The sequence below is a fragment of the Cebus imitator genome, unplaced genomic scaffold (assembly GCF_001604975.1).
Source record: "Cebus imitator isolate Cc_AM_T3 unplaced genomic scaffold, Cebus_imitator-1.0 Scaffold265, whole genome shotgun sequence".
Classification (NCBI taxonomy): Eukaryota; Metazoa; Chordata; class Mammalia; order Primates; family Cebidae; genus Cebus; species Cebus imitator.
The window spans coordinates 962,125-979,557 of NW_016107580.1; the positions used below are offsets into that span (position 1 = coordinate 962,125).

Below are 17,433 nucleotides of genomic sequence, written 5' to 3' on the forward strand. Positions count from 1 at the left end.
CACTTACTGCCCAGGCTGGAGAGCAATGGCATGATCTCAGCTCACTGCAACCTCTGCCTCCCAGGTTCCAGAGATTCTTCTGCCTCAGCCTTACCAGTATCTGGGAATACAGTCATGCACCACTACACCTGGCTAATTTTTGTAGTTTTAGTAGAGACAGGGTTTCGCCATGTTGGCCAGGTTAGTCTCAAACTCCTGACCTCAAATGATCCGCCCTCCTCAGCCTCCCAAAGTACTGGGACTACAGATGCTAACCACCATGCCCGGCCTCATCCTGAGATCTTAAATGAATGTTTAACTGTCTGAATTTTTATTTTTCTACTCTGAACTGGTGATAACTAAAGATGAAATTATTCATATAAAGCACCTAATACTACCTGGCATATAGTAAGTGCACAGAGAGTATTTGTTGAATGAAAGACAGGACATGAATTCAACTATAAATTGAATGTCTACTTCCTCAGTCACTGGATATACATTGACAGATAAAACAGACAGAATCTCTGTGCTCACCGAGCTTAGTCCAGGTCCTCCAGCTGGTAAATGGCAAAACCCATGGTAATGCATGTCAGCATCCTCCACCTTTGGGGTTGGAAGTCACAGGGCATACTTGATTATGTTGTTTTTTAGTGGACCCTAATATTTTCATTTAGGGCAAGTGCTTTCTAGCCTGAAGATAGGAATTAGAATACTTTTGGTAAGATACAGCCTAATAATGTAATTGAGAAAAGAATGGAAAATACAAAACTCATGACTCATTGTGAATAACAAAAGCAAAGACATTGTTAACTACGTGTCCCTAAAAAGACCTTTATAAATAGATTATTATTCTAGTTTAATTTTGCTTAGATGGCACTGTTTCCTTTGTATTAGCCAGCCTTGTTAGCATTTTTGAGAAGTCATAGGTTTGATGAGGATTTGTGGAGGAGCTGCTGAATTACAGAAGAAATTATTATGGCAGAAAATCAATTATGTGGTGCTATAAATACTTGATTCGGTAACTCAACAAATTCCCTTTATGTCCAAAGTGCAAGCATTTTGTACCTAACCAAAAGGTCTGTTTTTAATTTCTTCAGCTTTGCAGTTGTTCCACTTTGCCACTGATAGAGTTTTACATGATAAGAGAGACATAAAGAGAGGTCACTTTCAGAGGGAGTTTTAAGGGTTGGGGAGATGAAAGCATGGGGATGACCCTTAGTGATAGGCACGTTTCAGTGTTGATAGCAGGAGATTACCTGGAAGAAGTCAGAGAAAAATCTGGAATGACTGTGGAGTTAGCTGGTTTTATTATACTCTTGAGTGACATTTCCAGCTAATAAAATTATAATCTTAGAAGAGAGCCTCTGGGAAATATGTAGTTAACCTTTTGGAATTTTACAAGTATTGTATGAAACTCCGATACCTATATTAAGGTGCTTTAACCTGGCATTTGAATTGATGCCAAGATGTGCAAGACATGGTCTCTGCCCTTAAAGGCTATTAAGAGAGAAACTATATGTACACAAATTTTTAAAAATTATTTAGGTTTAATTAATAGTTTAATGTTTGGTTTTTAAAACCTAATTTTTGGCATTTTAAAAATATTCATTATCTCTTAATGAGCATACAAAAATAGTAACAACATAGGAACTTATTTAACATAATACTTTCCCTTATAAAACAGAGTATTTTTTTTTTTTAATCTACCTTAGGCTGGGCGTGGTGGCTCACGCCTGTAATCCCAACACTTTGGGAGGCTGAGGTGGGCTCATCACAAGGTCAGGAGTTTAAGACCAGCCTGGCCAACATAGTGAAACCCCTTCTCTACTAAAAATACAAAAAATTAGCCAGGCGTGGTGGCAGGAGCCTGTAAAAGCAGGAGAATCACTTGAACCCAGGAGGCAGAGGTTGCATTGAGCTGAGATTGCACTATTGCACTCCAGCCTAGGTGACAGAGCAAGACTCTGTCTCATAAATAAATAAATAAATACTCTACCTTGATCATCTTTGTTGTCATAGAAATACTAACACTTTTTATTGTCATTGTGGCTGCTATTTTATCTTGTATAAGCCTAAGAAAGGTTCTAGTATAGCATTTCAGCACATTCTAGAGCAAAAAAATAGTCCTAAGTGTAATACAAAGTAGAATGAAATAAATGTTAAAGAAGTATAAACAATGTTCTAGACCAGGACAGTGGCTCACACCTGTAATTGTAGCACTTTGGAAGGCCTAGATGGGTGGATTGCTTGAGGTCAGTAGTTTGAAACCAGCCTGGCCAACATGGTGAAACCCTGTCTCTATTAAAAATACAAAAATTAACCTGGCATGGTGGTGGGCACTTGTAATCTCAGCTACTCAGGAGGCTGAGGCAGGAGAATTGCTTGAACCAAGGAGGCAGAGGTTGCAGGGAGCCCAGGTCGCCTCACTGCACTCCAGCCTGGGTAACAGAGCAAGACTCCGTCTCAAAAAACAACAGTAACAACAACAAAGTTCTACATAAGATAGCATCATAGGGCAGGGCATGGTGGCTCACGCCTGTAATCCCAACACTTTGGGAGGCCAAGGTGGACAGATCACAAAATCAAGAGTTCAAGACTAGCCTGGCCAACATGGTGAAACCCCATCTCTACTAAGAATACAAAAATAAGCCGGGTGTGGTGGTGCGTGCCTATAATCCCAGCTACTGGGGAGGCTGAGGCAGGAGAATCACTGGAACCTGGGAGGCAGAGGTTGCAGTGAGCTGAGAGTACACCACTGCACTCCAGCCTGGATGACAGAGCAAGACTCCATCTTGGTAAAAAAAAAAAAAAAAAGAAGATAATGTTGTAGTCTGCCCAGACTGCACAGACTGGGGGATTTAACAAAAGAAATTTATTTTCTCAAGATCAAGGTTCTAGCCAACTCACTTTCTGGGGAAGGCTCTCTTTCTCAGTTGCAGATGGCTGCCTTATCACTATGTCATGTGGCCTTTCTTCAGTATGTGGGGAGAGGGGGAGAGAGAGCGAGAGAGCAAGCGAGTGAGCAAGAACAAGCTCTCTATCTCAGGATACTAATCCTGTTGGATCAGGGCCTCACCCTTATGATCTCATACAATCTTAATTACTTTACTACAAATATGACTACACCAGAGATTAGGGTTTCAACATATGAGTTTGAGGGGGACACAAACATTCAGTTTATAACAGATGGTAAATAAAGAGGGAGCAACCAGGGAGGGCATTTGAAAGACGTAGTATCTGACTAGGCTCTTGGAGAATGGATTTTAACCATTAGAGATTGTAAGGAGGGATTCCAAGTAGACGAAACAGCTTGACCAATGTCATAACAGGGAGAAAGGAAAGAGTATGTTCAGTACGCAGAGCATTCAGCTAATTCACCTGCGGGATATACCTCTAGGAGTGAATAGTATTCAGGAAGTTGAGAAAGGGAAGATGTAACTAGATTGTTGAATACCTTGTAAAACATCCATTGCTGGTGTCACCACTCATCTATCTAGCCATATGACCCTTGTGTTTCTTTACTTCTGTTTATCTCAGCATCCCCATGTATTAGTAGAAAAAAATCTCTGAAGTTTGTTCTAACTCAGTGAGTCTACACTTAATAACAAGTAAGTGATTTAAGTTTAATGAGTGTTATGTGTTTGTGTGTGCCTGCATACTTTCATATTTGTGTCTCACACCAGCAGATGTGCAGTTTCTGCAAATGTTTGATAATAGGTAGAAAAATCTATTTTGGCTTTCTAAGTTGAATTTCAATTTCTCCCACCCCTCCACGAATTGGGAACCTTATTCAGCATATTTTAAGCACCCAACCTGGACCTTGCAGGGAGGATAGATTAGGCAAATACAGAAGATATATGGCTTCCCCTGCCTTGTTCCATACCCTTTTTCTGACTTCACTGGCCCTGTTACTTTCTCCTGCTTTTGACTTGATTTCCGTCATACCTGATCTTTCTACCCTGTTATGGAAACTTAATCCCGAAGCCTTCTTTCATATTCAGTTATAGACAATTGGGTAAAGGTCTCCTCAAGCCTGCAGTAACATTTGCTTTTTATTAGGAAGTAGGCCTTAAACTATACAAATGAAACATAAATAGCAAACTTCTAGATGTTAATAAATAGAGAAGCTAGTAGGTAGGAGGAAGGGGGATTTTATGATGTTCCTAAAAGCCTTAGAAGTGGAGCTTGAAAACCATTTCCAGTCCCAGAACCATTTAATGTAACTTTATATCTATTTATTCTTAGCAGTGGACCTGTCTTGGTTATTTTTAGCCAGACAATTACTGCTGTTTACTCATTTTCTAGAATTCTAGGCATAATTATTGATTTACCCATAAAAATACTTGGAGAACTTTGACCCAGTCCATATAATTTGATAGATAATTCTTCCTCCTTGGAAATGGTCACTAGGTAAACAGCTTGTCTCTCATTCTAGAGGTTCAGTCTTAATGAATCTTTCCAAAATAAATAAGCTCTAGAATTAAAGTTGAAGAGCTGTTTTCCTCAGAAACAGAGGCATATTTCTCCTCAATAAATAGATGTTCTTATAATCACCTTACAGTGCTTAGTTTTTTTTTTCAATAATAGATTGGTCTCCTTCTTTCTCTTCATACAGTATTTTTACTTTTTGTACTATTGGCTCATCAAGCTTGATAGGTTAGTCTACTTTTATCAAATGCATATGCAAGTCAAGAGTTGTTATTTTAATAATAAACCTAAACTAGGAGCTTAGGTGACTCATCTGATAATATTCGGTAAGTAAGAGGCTCTTCAAGGCCCAACCCTGTATTTACTTCTTTGTGGCCTCCACTTTGTGTAGGCACCACCTCAGTGAATCACACTGGCGGGCTGTCACTCATTCTCAGAAGACCACAACATCAAAATAAAACCCTTAGAAAGTATAGGCGCTGAAGTAACAGTTACAGTTTAAAGGCACCTACAGTTGACTGTATCATGAAGGCAACCTACAATTTGAGTCTTTATTTGGTCATTGACAAGAGTCTTAAGTTTTTTAGTCAAAACTTCAGTGAAATTTAGAAATTTTGGCCCCAAGATATTGATTTTCTTGTTTATATGAATGCTTTTAAGACTTTGCTGTTTATGATAATTTTTTAGGGGTCTCTGGAAAAGTTGAGTAGACAGAAACTAAGGAAGGAAGAGATGTACTGTCAAACTGTAATTCAATAGTACTGTGATTTCTGCCTTCATGTAGTAAGAAGTGGAAAGTAGTATAAGGAGATCCGAACCTTCCCGGCCTCTTTGCAGAGAATCAAGACTAAGACATGGAACAGTGGATTTGAAAGCTATGGCAGCTCCAACTATGGGGGAGCCAGCGGCTACACACAGTCCCCATGGGACTTTGGATCACCCAGACCTTCTCAGGCCGAAAAGAAACCAAGAGCCTCAGCCTAGCACATTGTACCCTGTACTATATCTCAGCTGCTTTCTGCCACTTTGGTTGATGAAGGGTTCAGAAGTGGGAATGTTGAGATTTCACACGTCACTATTGTGGGGATCATCAGACAGGCAGAGAAAGCTCCAACCAGCATTGTTCACAAAATAGATGACATGACAGCTCCACCCATAGATGTTTGCCATTGGGTTGACACAGATCACGCCAGCAGTGAAAACACTGTGGTTCCTCCAGAAACATGTGAAAGTGGCAGGCCACCTGAGATCTTTTCAGAATAAAAAGAGCCTGGTAGCCTTTAAGATCATGCCCCTGGAGGATATGAATGAGTTCACCGCACGTATTCTAGAAGTGATTAATGCACACATGATACTAAGCAAAGCTAATAGCCAGCCCTCAGCAGGGAGAGCACCTATCAGCAATCTAGGAATGAGTGAAGCAGGGAACTTTGGTGGGAATAGCTTTATGTCAGCAAATGGCCTCACTGTGGCCCAAAACCAGGTGTTGAATTTGATTAAGGCTTGTCCAGGACCTGAAGAGTTGAACTTTCAAGATCTCAAGAACCAGCTGAAACACATGTCTGTATCCTCAATCGAGCAAGCTGTGGCTTTTCTGAGCAATGAGGGGCCTATCTATTCTACTGTGGATGATGATCATTTTAAATCCACAGATGCAGAATAACTGGATCTAACTGGATGCCTGAGATATTTTACAGCTGGACCTAGTTTCACAGTCTCTTGTCTGCAGCTCTGCGTATGTTTGGTCAGGTGGCTTCTAGGAAGTAGGTTTCATGTATAAAAGGTCTCTACTGACGTCCTTTTGAAACCTACTGCTCTTCTGTTTTATTTTGTTTTGTTTGAACTTCAAAGGGAGAGGAACAATTGACAGGAATGCAATCTAGGGTGGGATCTCTTGAGGAAGTTACAAATAAGCTTCTTACAACATCAAGATAGATGGAATTGGAACGACGCTACCAGGAGAGTACTTACATAGTGCTCGGGAGTTTCTCTTTTTAAAATATTTCCTGCTGAAAGAAGATGAGCAGAACCACGGCCTTGTAGGCAGAGCCCTAACCAAGTAACCTGCTGGCCTCTGCCTGTTTTTATTTCCCAGTTTGGTTGTGTGGCATTACTTTCTGAATTCCACTTTCCTGCTTGTCATGACTGCTGCTTGTCGTGACGATACGTTTCTGTGAACATGAAGTTATGTGGTGGTGCCTCCAGGGGCAGAGGAAAGGGAGTGTTACTGCATTTTGTACAAAATAAATACATTCACATGTTTAATAAAACAGTTCTATTGTAGTAACTTGTTAAAAAAATAGTATAAGGAATATGTTTTTACTTAGAGTCACTATTATGTACTTGGCAATAAAAATTCAAGTTAAAAATCACTTAGAATTAGAGCTTCCTAGGCCGGGCGCGGTGGCTCAAGCCTGTAATCCCAGCACTTTGGGAGGCCGAGGCGGGTGGATCACGAGGTCAAGAGATCGAGACCATCCTGGTCAACATGGTGAAACCCCGTCTCTACTAAAACTACAAAACATTAGCTGGGCATGGTGGCGCGTGCCTGTAATCCCAGCTACTCAGGAGGCTGAGGCAGGAGAATTGCCTGAACCCAGGAGGCGGAGGTTGCGGTGAGCCGAGATCGCGCCATTGCACTCCAGCCTGGGTAACAAGAGTGAAACTCTGTCTCAAAAAAAAAAAAAAAAAAAAAAATTAGAGCTTCCTAATTGTGCTTTTCCTCTAGATTCTCTTTGTCGTTAGAGTAGTCTCTAAGATAGCAATAACATTATCCAGATTTAATCAGAGGATTTAAACTCTAAAGTTCAGTCACACAAGGAAAGAAATATGCTCTTTCAAGGGGCTTACCTTTGTCTTTTCTTTAAATCCTAATATAGTGCTGACCTACTAAATGAAAGACCTTTGGAGCTAATTGATAGTCAGCTTTCTAGGTATATGCCACCTCACTGCCCATGCAGATCCCTAAAACTGCTCACTGTTCCTCTACCCAGGCAGGTGCTTCTGTTTTCCAGAGTTATCTATGAGTGCCTACGTGGGTTTTCTGCTGTTGTACCATGACCTTGTGCAGCTATGCTGCTGCCCCCACTATCTCTTGAGCCCCTGACTGCTGCTTCTATTTACTAAATACATATTAAGTGGATCTTCTCACCTTCACATGGTAGAGCTACCCTGAAATGAAGTTAGCACCATACATCATAATCTTCTTAGCTTTGTTTCCATAATATATCTTCTGAATTGTCAGACTGTGGTGAATGACTATAACCACCATTTGTGGTTGTGAACCAATATTTTTATACTCTACTAATCCATTTCACTTTAAACATTTGTAACGAACTGCATAGAGCATTTTTAGTAATTGTTTTGAACTCCCTGAGAAAACTCACCAAGTCCTAGAAAGGCAGTTTTTCTTTCACCTCTGATAAAATGGAATCCAAGACTCCTTAGCGTCATAAAAACACATTTTTAGAGTGCCTAATCTGTTATTTTTATCCAGAACAATATTCTGTTCCATCAGCAGAGGACATATGCTGTTTTGAGGAAACATGTAGCCTCTTTGTATTTGTTCCCCCATCTCTGAAATCTCCCAAGCCACTGGGGCTTGGACATTGGCACCAGTAATTGTCAGTTCCTCTTCCATCCTCACTTGTTATACCTTGTTATAAATTTGCAATTCCTTCACTCTATATCTAATTTTAAAACAGTTTGCCTAGAATAATGCCTTTGCTTCAGGAGAAATTATGCCAGTACTAATGAACAAGGAGAAAGAGATAGTGTAGATCATCTACTTTGAGTGGTAAAAGCCCAGGGAACAGCCTCTTTTGAGCTAGATTTCAGATAATGGCTATATTTACAGGAAAATATCCTAATGGCAGAGGTAAAAGAATAAGAGATTGAGGCCAAATCAAAGCCTTTCAATATCAGCAAAACTTTACAGTATCACTGTTAATTTTCAATTTCATCTAGGGTTAAAACCTAGACATTTCAAGTTGCAAATCTTATTTTTGTCATTTTCCTGCCATGGTAAGTATAATAAAAATAAACACAATCAGCTTTTTTTGAGGGTTTTGTAAGACTTTGGGTTCATAAGTTCTCACCTAGGAACAAAGATTCAAGCAGTAAAGATTCAGTAGATTGTGTTGCATCTTACTTCAGCCTACATATTCTGGAAGATTTGGAGTTTAAATTTGTTAGTCTTCTGAAATCTCTATTAAGTATTGGTGATGTAGGAGTTTTCTTCACCCCTTTTTCAGACTTGTGACAGGGGCAAATGTTTATTCTGCCTTCTGTGCTCAGCCCCTTGCAGGTGGGAGCACGTGAGCAAACAAGTGTAATAGGCTCCAGCTGACTGCTCCGGGTGTGGGCAGAGCAAGTTCTGTGCAGGGCCCACAGCCAGAACAGGTGTGAGCAAGCAAATGCAGATCTGGCTGGCCGCTCCAGGCATCAGCAGGAGCAAGCTAAATGCAGCAGTGCCCAGGTGACGGGTGCCTGTGACCTTGACGCCCCAGAGGGGATGTTACAGTGCTCCTTTAGTTCTGCCATCTGAAGACGGATGTGTGTTAACAGCTCACTTGCCCTCTGCAGGCAAGGGCAAAGGGTGCAACAGCCTTTTTGGGTACCCGCACTTGGTGGGTCCCAAGCTCTTGTCCAGCATGCAAGAAGAAAGAGGTCACACAGTCATTTGAAGGATGGTGAAGGCAGAGAATTTTATTGAGTGGTGGAAATGGCTGTCAGCAGAGAAGGGAGTTGGAGAGGGAATGGGAAGGGCAGGTAGTCTTCTCCAAAATCAGATTGTCTTCTCCCTGAAATCCAGCCGTCTATTCCCCAAAGTCAAGCTGTCTCTTCCCCTGAGTCTGGCCATCTCTCCTCTCTACCAAATGAGTCTGGGGTCTTTATAGGCACAGCATGGGTGTGGGGTGCCCTGTAGGTCATTTTGGAAATGGCAACATTAGATTGGTAAAAAGAAATTACTCAAAGAACCGCTGAGGAGAGAGCGGGCAAACAGGAATAGAAGTTTTCACTTTGGGCTGCAGGTTTCAGGCTACTTTGGCTTGAGGGTGGGGTTTCACCAGGGACCTGCCCTGTCTGCCTCAGTATTTGGCTGCCTCCTGCTGCTCTCCTTGGGAGTAAATACTATAGCTATGGCTGCTAGGCAGTGAAGAACTCTGCATGACATAACAGAGATGTTTCTAAGTCACTCAAGAACTCACATACTGTGTAAGAACAGAATTCTAAGATGTTGAAAGAACTTTTAACACCGGCTTCAAGGTCATTGTAATAGTTATTAACCTATCCACCAACTTAATCTAAACATATTTATTTTTTTATCTCACTTCACTTGTAAAACAAATTTTGAAAGAATATGCTTCTTTGAAAGGTAAATAAAGAAGTTATGTTCTATTTAATTTTTATTTGATATGTAATAACCACATTTTAAAATGTTTTCTAATTTAAGGCTTTTTAGTTAATACACATTTCAGAAATGTAAAGATTACAGTTTATTATAAAAACAGGTTCCTGTTCTTTTATGATGTACTTTTCAGACAATTATATTGAACTCTTTAGAGGTTTCTTTTGGTATTTGGCTTAGCATTTCTAAGTAATATACTTTTACTGCTGTTTCTTAATTTTACAATGTTAGACATTATGAATTGACTTGGAATATGAAGATTTAGGTCTCTTACCCCTACCTATCCTCTTATAAATTTCTCCTTTCTTCCTTTCCATGCACACACATGCCCCACCTATTAAGAAGTCCAATGTCATTCTGATTTATAATCCTTTGTATGTTTCCATTTTTATGTCTGTGCATCCTTATATGATTTCCCTTTATGGATTAAGTGTTTATAATGATATGCCTTGATGTAGGTCTTTTTCATTCATTGTGCTAGGCATTAGATGGCTCTTTCATTTTGAAAATCTGTGCACTCTGGTTCTGGAAAATATTAAAATATTCTTATTTGATTATTTTTTCTTCTCAATTTTTTTTGTTTTGTTTTGTTTCTCTTTCTTGAACTCCTAATAGCTGGATACTAATAGGACTAATACTCCAATTTTTTCCAAACATTTTGTTGTAAAACTTTTCAAGCATACAGAAAAATTGAAAAAAATTTCACAGTGAACATCCGTCAACCTGCTATTTGGAGTCTAGCATTAACATTTTTTTCTGTCTTTTCTTTATATAAACCTATTCATTTATTAATCCATTTTAATTTTTAAGTATTTCAAGTAAATTATAGTCATTATGTAATTTCATTATTCCAGTGTCCATATCATTTACTAGAGTTTGTAACTAGAATTATAGCTAGGGTTTACATTTTCTTCTTTTGAGATAAAATTTACATGCAGTGAAATGTATAAAACTTATGTGTGCATTTTATTAAGTTTTTTAGTAGCTTTATTAAAGTATAATTGTAACATGCAGTAAACTGTACATGTTTAACTTTACAGTCTGATGAGTTTTGACGTATGTGTACAACCAGGGAGCCATCACCACAATCAGTATAGTAAATGTATGTGTCACTCCCAAAATTCCCTCATGTCCCGTTGTATTCTCTCCATTCTACCCATCTCCAGTTTGCACCTCACCCCAGCCCCATTGATCTGCTGTCACTACAGATTAGTTAGCATTTACTAGAGTTAGGTATAGATGTAATTATACATTATTGTGATCTTTTTGTTGTAGTTTTTCACTCAGCATAATAATTTTCTGATTCATTTATGTTGAACATATCAATAGTTCATTTCTTGCCAGGCGCGGTGGCTCACACTTGTAATCCCAGCACTTTGGGAGGCTGAGGTGGGTGGATCATGAGGTCAGGAGTTCAAGACCAGCCTGGCCAATATGATGAAACCCCATCTCTACTGAAAATAAAAAAATTAGCTTGGTGTGGTGGCATGCACCTGTAGTCCCAGCTGCTTGGGAGTCTGAGGCAGGAGAATCGCTTGAACCCAGGAGGCAGAGGTTGCAGTGAGCCAAGATCGAACCACTGCACTCCAGCCTGGGTGACTGAGCAAGATTCTGTCTCAAAAAAAAAAAAAAAGTTAAATTTCTTTTTATTGCTAAGTAGTATTCTGTGATATAAATATACCACAATTTGTTAATCCACTAACCTGCTGGCAAAAATTTTGGTTGTTTCCAGATTTTGATTATACAGATAAAGCTACTATGAATAGTTGTATGCAAGCTTTATATGGATATATATTTCATTTTTTCTTGGGCAAATACCTGGGAATGAAATGGCTAGATCATATAGTAAGTATATGTTTAACTCTTTAAGAAGTAAAGAAAGCTTAAAAAAAACTTTTTTTTTTTTTGAGACAGAGTCTCGATCTGTCACCCAGGCTGGAGTGCCATGGCGTGATCTTGTCTCACTGCAACTTCCGCCTCCTGGATTCAAGCCATTGTTCTGCCTCAGCCTTCCAAGTAGCTGAGACTACAGGCATGTGCCACCACAGCTGGCCAACTTTTGTATTTTAAGTAGAGACAAGGTTTCACTATGTGGCCAGGTAGGTTGTGAACTCCTGACCTCAAGTGATCCACCCACCTCAGCCTCCCAAAGTGCTGGGATTATAGGCATGAGCCTTCACACCCAGCCAAAAATACCTTTTTTCCATAATGCTGCCATTTTATGTTCTTTTTTTTTTTTTTTTTGAGATGGAGTTTCACTCTTGTTGCCCAGGCTGGAGTGCAATGGCGCGATCTCAACTCAGTGCAACCTCTGCCTCCTAGGTTCAAGTGATTCTCCTGCTACAGCTTCCTGAGTAGCTGGGATTACGGGCATGCACCACCACACCCAACTAATTTTGTATTTTTAATAGAGATGGGGTTTCTTCATGTTGGTCAGGCTGGTCTCGAACTCCCGAACTCAGGTGATCTGCCCGCCCTGGCCTCCCAGAGTGCTGGGATTACAGGCAGGAGCCACCGCACCTGACCTGTCATTTTATATTCTTTCCAGCAGTGCATGAGAGTTCCAGTTACTCCATATCCTCATGTCAGCGTTTTTCATTTTAGCTATTCTAATAGATATGATGTAGTACATTATTGTGATTTTCATTTTCATTTCTCTAATGACTAATAATATTGAGTATCTCTGCATGTTCATGTTTGCTATCAGTATATCATCTCTGATGAAATGCCTATTCACATATTTAGCCTTTTTAATTTATTTTTTAATTTTTTTCTTTAACCTTTAAGTTCAGGATTACATGCAGGATGTACACAGGTTTGTTTCATAGGTAAATGTATGCTATGGTAGTTTACTGCACAGATTATGCCATCACCTAGGTATTAAGCCCAGCATCCGTTAGCTATTCTTCCTGATGCTCTCCCTTCTCCCACCCACCTCTGACAGGCCCCAAGGTGTGTTGTTCTCTCCTATGCGTCCATGTGTCCTCATCATTCAGCTCCAATCTATAAGTAAGAACATGCAGTTTACTGTTTCTGTGTTAGTTTGCTGAGGATAATAGCTTCCAGCTTCATCCATGCCCTGTGAAGATCATGATCTCATTCCTTTTCATGGCTACATAGTTTCCATGGTGTATATATACCACACGTTCTTTATCCAGTCTATCATTGATGGGTATTTGGGTTGATTCCATGTCTTTGCTATTATTAACAATGCTGCGATGAACATTTACATGCATGTATCTTTATAATAGAATGATTTACGTTCCTTTTAGTATATATCCAGTAATGAGATTGCTGGGTCAAATGGTATTTCTGCCTCTAGAACTTTGAGGAGTCACCACACTGTTTTCCACAAGGGTTGAACTCATTTACACTCCCACCGACAGTGTAAAAGTGTTCCTTTACTGTGCAACCTCACCAGCATCAGTTGTGTTTTAACTTTAATAATTGCCATCCTGACTGGTGTGAGGTGTACCTCATTGTGGTTTTGATTTGCATTTCTCTAATGATCAGTGATGTTGAGCTTTTTTTTCATATGCTTGTTGGCCATATGTATGTCTTCTTTTGAGAAGTGTCTGTTCATGTCCTTTGCCTACTTTTTAGTGGGATTGTTTTTTTTTTCCTTGTAAATTAATATTTAAGTTCCTTGTAGACTCGGATATTAGACCTTCATCAGTTGGATAGATTGCAAAAATTTTTTCCCATTCTGTAGGTTGTCTGTTCACTCTGATGATAGTTGCTTTTACTGGGCAGAAGCTCTTTAGTTTAATTAGATCCCATTTGTCAGTTTTTGCTTTTGTTGCAGTTGCTTTTGGCGTTTTGATTATGAAATCTTTGCCCATTCCTATATCCCAATAAATATTGCCTAGATAGATTTTCTTCTAGGGTTTTTTATAGTTTTGCATTTTACATTTAAGTTTTTAATTCATCTCAAGTTAATTTTTGTATAGGGTGTAAGGAAGAAGTCCAGTTTCAGTTTTTTGCATATGGCTAGCCAGTTCTCCAAGCACCATTTATTAATAGGGAATCCTTTCACCATTGCTTGTTCTGCAAGGTTTGTCAATGATCAGATGGTTATAGGTGTGCAGTCTTATTTTTGAGTTCTATATTCTGTTTCATTGGTCTATGTATTTGTTTTTGTACCAATCCCATGCTGTTTTGGTTTCTGTACCCTTGTAGTATAGTTTGAAGTCAGGTAGCATGATGCCTATCCAGCTTTGTTCTTTTTGCTTAGGATTGTCTTGGCTATTCAGGCTCTTTTTTGGTTCCATGTGAATTTTAAAATAGTTTTTTTCTAATTCTGTGAAGAATGTTAATTGTAGTTTAATGGGAATAGCATTTAATCTATAAATTACTTTGGGCAGTATGGCCATTTTCACAGTATTGATTCTTCCAATACATGAGCATGAAATGTTTTTCCGTTTGTGTTCTCTCTGATTTCTTTGAGCAGTGGTTTGTAGTTCTTCTTGAATAGGTCCTTCACTTGCCTTTTTAGCTTTATTCTTAGGTATTTTATTGTTTTTGTAGCAATTGTGAATGGGAGTTCATTTATGATTTGGCTCTCTGCTTGCCTGTTGTTGGTATATAGGAATGCTAGTGATTTTTGCATGTTAATTTTGTATCCTGAGACTTTGCTGAAGTTGCTTATCAGCTTAAAAAGCTTTTAGGTCGAGACAGTGGGGTTTTCTAGATATAGGACCATTCCATCAGCAAACAAAGATAATTTGACTTCCTCTCTTTCTATTTGAATATCCTTTATTTCTTTCTCTTGCATGATTACCCTGGGCCAGAACGTCCAATACTATGTTGAGTAGGAGCAGTGAGAGAGGCCATCCTTGTCTTGTTCCAGTATTCAAGGGGGATGCTTCCAGCTTTTGCCTATTCAATATAATATTGGCTGTGGGATTGTCATATATGGCTCTCATTATTAGGAGGTATGTTCTTTCAATACCTAGTTTTATTTTTACAATTTTTAACATGAAGTGATGTTGAATTTTATCAAAGACCTTTTCTGCATCTATTGAGATGATCATGTGGTTTTTGTCTTTAGTTCTGTTTATGTGGTAAATTGCATTTATTGATCTGCATATGTTGAACCAAGACTAGCTTGGCCAACATGGCAAAACCCTGTCTCTACTAAAAATACAAAAATTAGCCAAGCATGGTGGGATGCACCTGTAATCCCAGCTACTTGGGAGAGTGAGCAAGAACCACTTGAACCCAGGAGGCGGAGGTTGTAGTGATCTGAGATCGTGCCACTGCACTCCAGCCTGGCTAACTGAGCAAGATTCTGTTTCCAAAAAAATCCCACAAATTTTCAGTAAATGCTTATGGATAAATTTTTGTTTGTTTATTTCTAAACTTAGATTTAAGAATAATTTAATAGTGAATCAAACGTGTTTTAAAATTTATAAGTTCATAAAGATACTAATTTTTTTATTTTGAGATGGAGTTTCACTCTTGTTACCCAGGCTGGAGTGCAATGGCGTGATCTCGGCTCACCGCAACCTTCGCCTCCTGGGTTCAAGCAATTCTCCTGCCTCAGCCTCCTGAGTAGCTGGGATTACAGGCACGCGCCACCAGGCCCAGCTAATTTTTGTATTTTTAGTAGAGACAGGGTTTCACCATGTTGACCAGGATGGTCTCGATCTCTTGACCTAGTGATCCACCCGCCTCGGCCTCCCAAAGTGGTGGGATTATAGGTATGAGCCACCGCAGCCGGCCAAAGATACTAAGTTTTAAAAACCGAACTAATTGGTTACCTGTGGTAGACACTAGAAAAACAACTTATTGTTTTTAATAGAGTTAAATGAAGGGATAGAATCAAGTATTTATCCTGCTTTTCCAATACAGACTATGGATGTGGTTCACCAACAGTTGATAAGGTTTCTCTTTATAGAAATACTCTAATAAGTGAGGAAGTAATGGTAGAATTAGAATATCACAATTTTACAACTTCTTTTTTTTTTTTTTTTTTTTTTTTTTTTTTTTTTTTTTTTTTTTTTTTTTTTTTTTTTTTTTTTTTTTTTTATTTTTTTTTTTTTTTTTTTTTTTTTTTGAGACGGAGTTTCACTCATGTTACGTTACCCAGGCTGGAGTGCAATGGCGCGATCTCGGCTCACTGCAACCTCCGCCTCCTGGGTTCAGGCAATTCTCCTGCCTCAGCCTCCTGAGTAGCTGGGATTACAGGCACACACCACCATGCCCAGCTAATTTTTTGTATTTTTAGTAGAGACGGGGTTTCACCGTGTTGACCAGGATGGTCTCCATCTCTTGACCTCGTGATCCACCCGCCTCGGCCTCCCAAAGTGCTGGGATTACAGGCTTGAGCCACCGCGCCTGGCCTACAACTTCTAATTATTAACATCTGGCTTTGGCAATCAGCATCCTCTAACATAACAAAAGGAAAGATAAACAGACGTGCCTGTGAGTCCTACCCCTCAGGGTAGTAGTGTCTGAAGTATTCTTGCCACAGGAGCTTAAATCTGATAAAGTGTCTAGATTCAACTACTAATACGTAGGAAAACATAAGAGGACAAAAGAAATGTGTCAGATGACACCACTGGCGTGCAATCAGACTGATGGAAACTTTATAGGACAAATGATCCAGTTTCTTCAACAAACAAATTGCAAGTGGAAAAAGAAACTAGAATAAAATTGATGCTAGCAATATACAAACTAATGGTAGCATATAGACCTTATTTGACTCCTACTTGAGTTAAGCAGACTGATTCTAAAAATAACCAGAAAAACAAAAACTTTTTTACATTTAAAAAACAATCGTAAATTTGAGCAATGACTAGATATTTGATATTAAAGAATTATTTTTATTGATACATAACTATACATTTTATTGGGTACATGTGATATTTTGATACATGTATACAGTGTGCATTGATCAAATCAGGGTAATTAGAATATCCATCACCTCAAACATTTGTCATTTTTTTGTGTTGGGAACATTTGAAATCTAGGTATTCTGAAATATGTAATAAATTATTGTTAACTGTAACTACCTACTGTGCTATCAAACACTAGAACTTATTCCTTCTAACTGTATTTCTGTACCCATTAACCAACATCTCTTTATTCCCCCTCTCCAGTTACCCTTTCCAGCTCCTTGGAACCATCATTCTATTCTTCCATTAGATGAACTTTTTTTGCTCCCACATATGCGTGAAAATGTGATATTTATTATTCTGTGCCTGGCTTATTTCATTTAACATAATGACCTTCAGTTCCATCCATGTTGTTGTAAATGACAGGATTTCATTCTTTTTTATGGCTGAATATTATTTCACTATGTATATATACCATGTTTTTTTTTTTTAATCCACTCATCTGTTGATGGGCATTTAGGCTTATTCCATATCGTGGCTATTGTGAATAGCACTATAATAAATGTAATCTCTTCAATATAATAGTTTTCTTCCTTTTGAATATATATCCAGCAGTGGTATGGTAGATCTATTGTTAGTTTTTTGAGGAATCTCACTACTGTTTTTGTGTAATGGCTATACTCATTCACATTCCCATCAATAGTGGACAAGCATTCTCCATTCTCTGTGTCCTTACTGGCATCTGTTACTTTTTCTTTTTTTGATAATAGCCACTTT

General features: G+C 38.9%; 2 protein-coding genes across 2 annotated transcripts in view; both read left to right on the forward strand.

Annotated features, from left to right (window-relative positions):
• SBF2 (SET binding factor 2) overlaps window positions 1-17,433 on the forward strand; it is a 489,013-nt gene that overhangs the window by 378,188 nt on the left and 93,392 nt on the right. The window lies entirely within an intron of this gene.
• Window positions 5,202-6,690, forward strand: LOC108283761 (replication protein A 32 kDa subunit-like). Its single transcript, XM_017500299.2, is given in 2 exon segments — window positions 5,202-5,630; window positions 5,632-6,690. Coding segments are annotated over 2 exon segments (522 nt in total). The 5' UTR covers window positions 5,202-5,547; the 3' UTR covers window positions 6,071-6,690.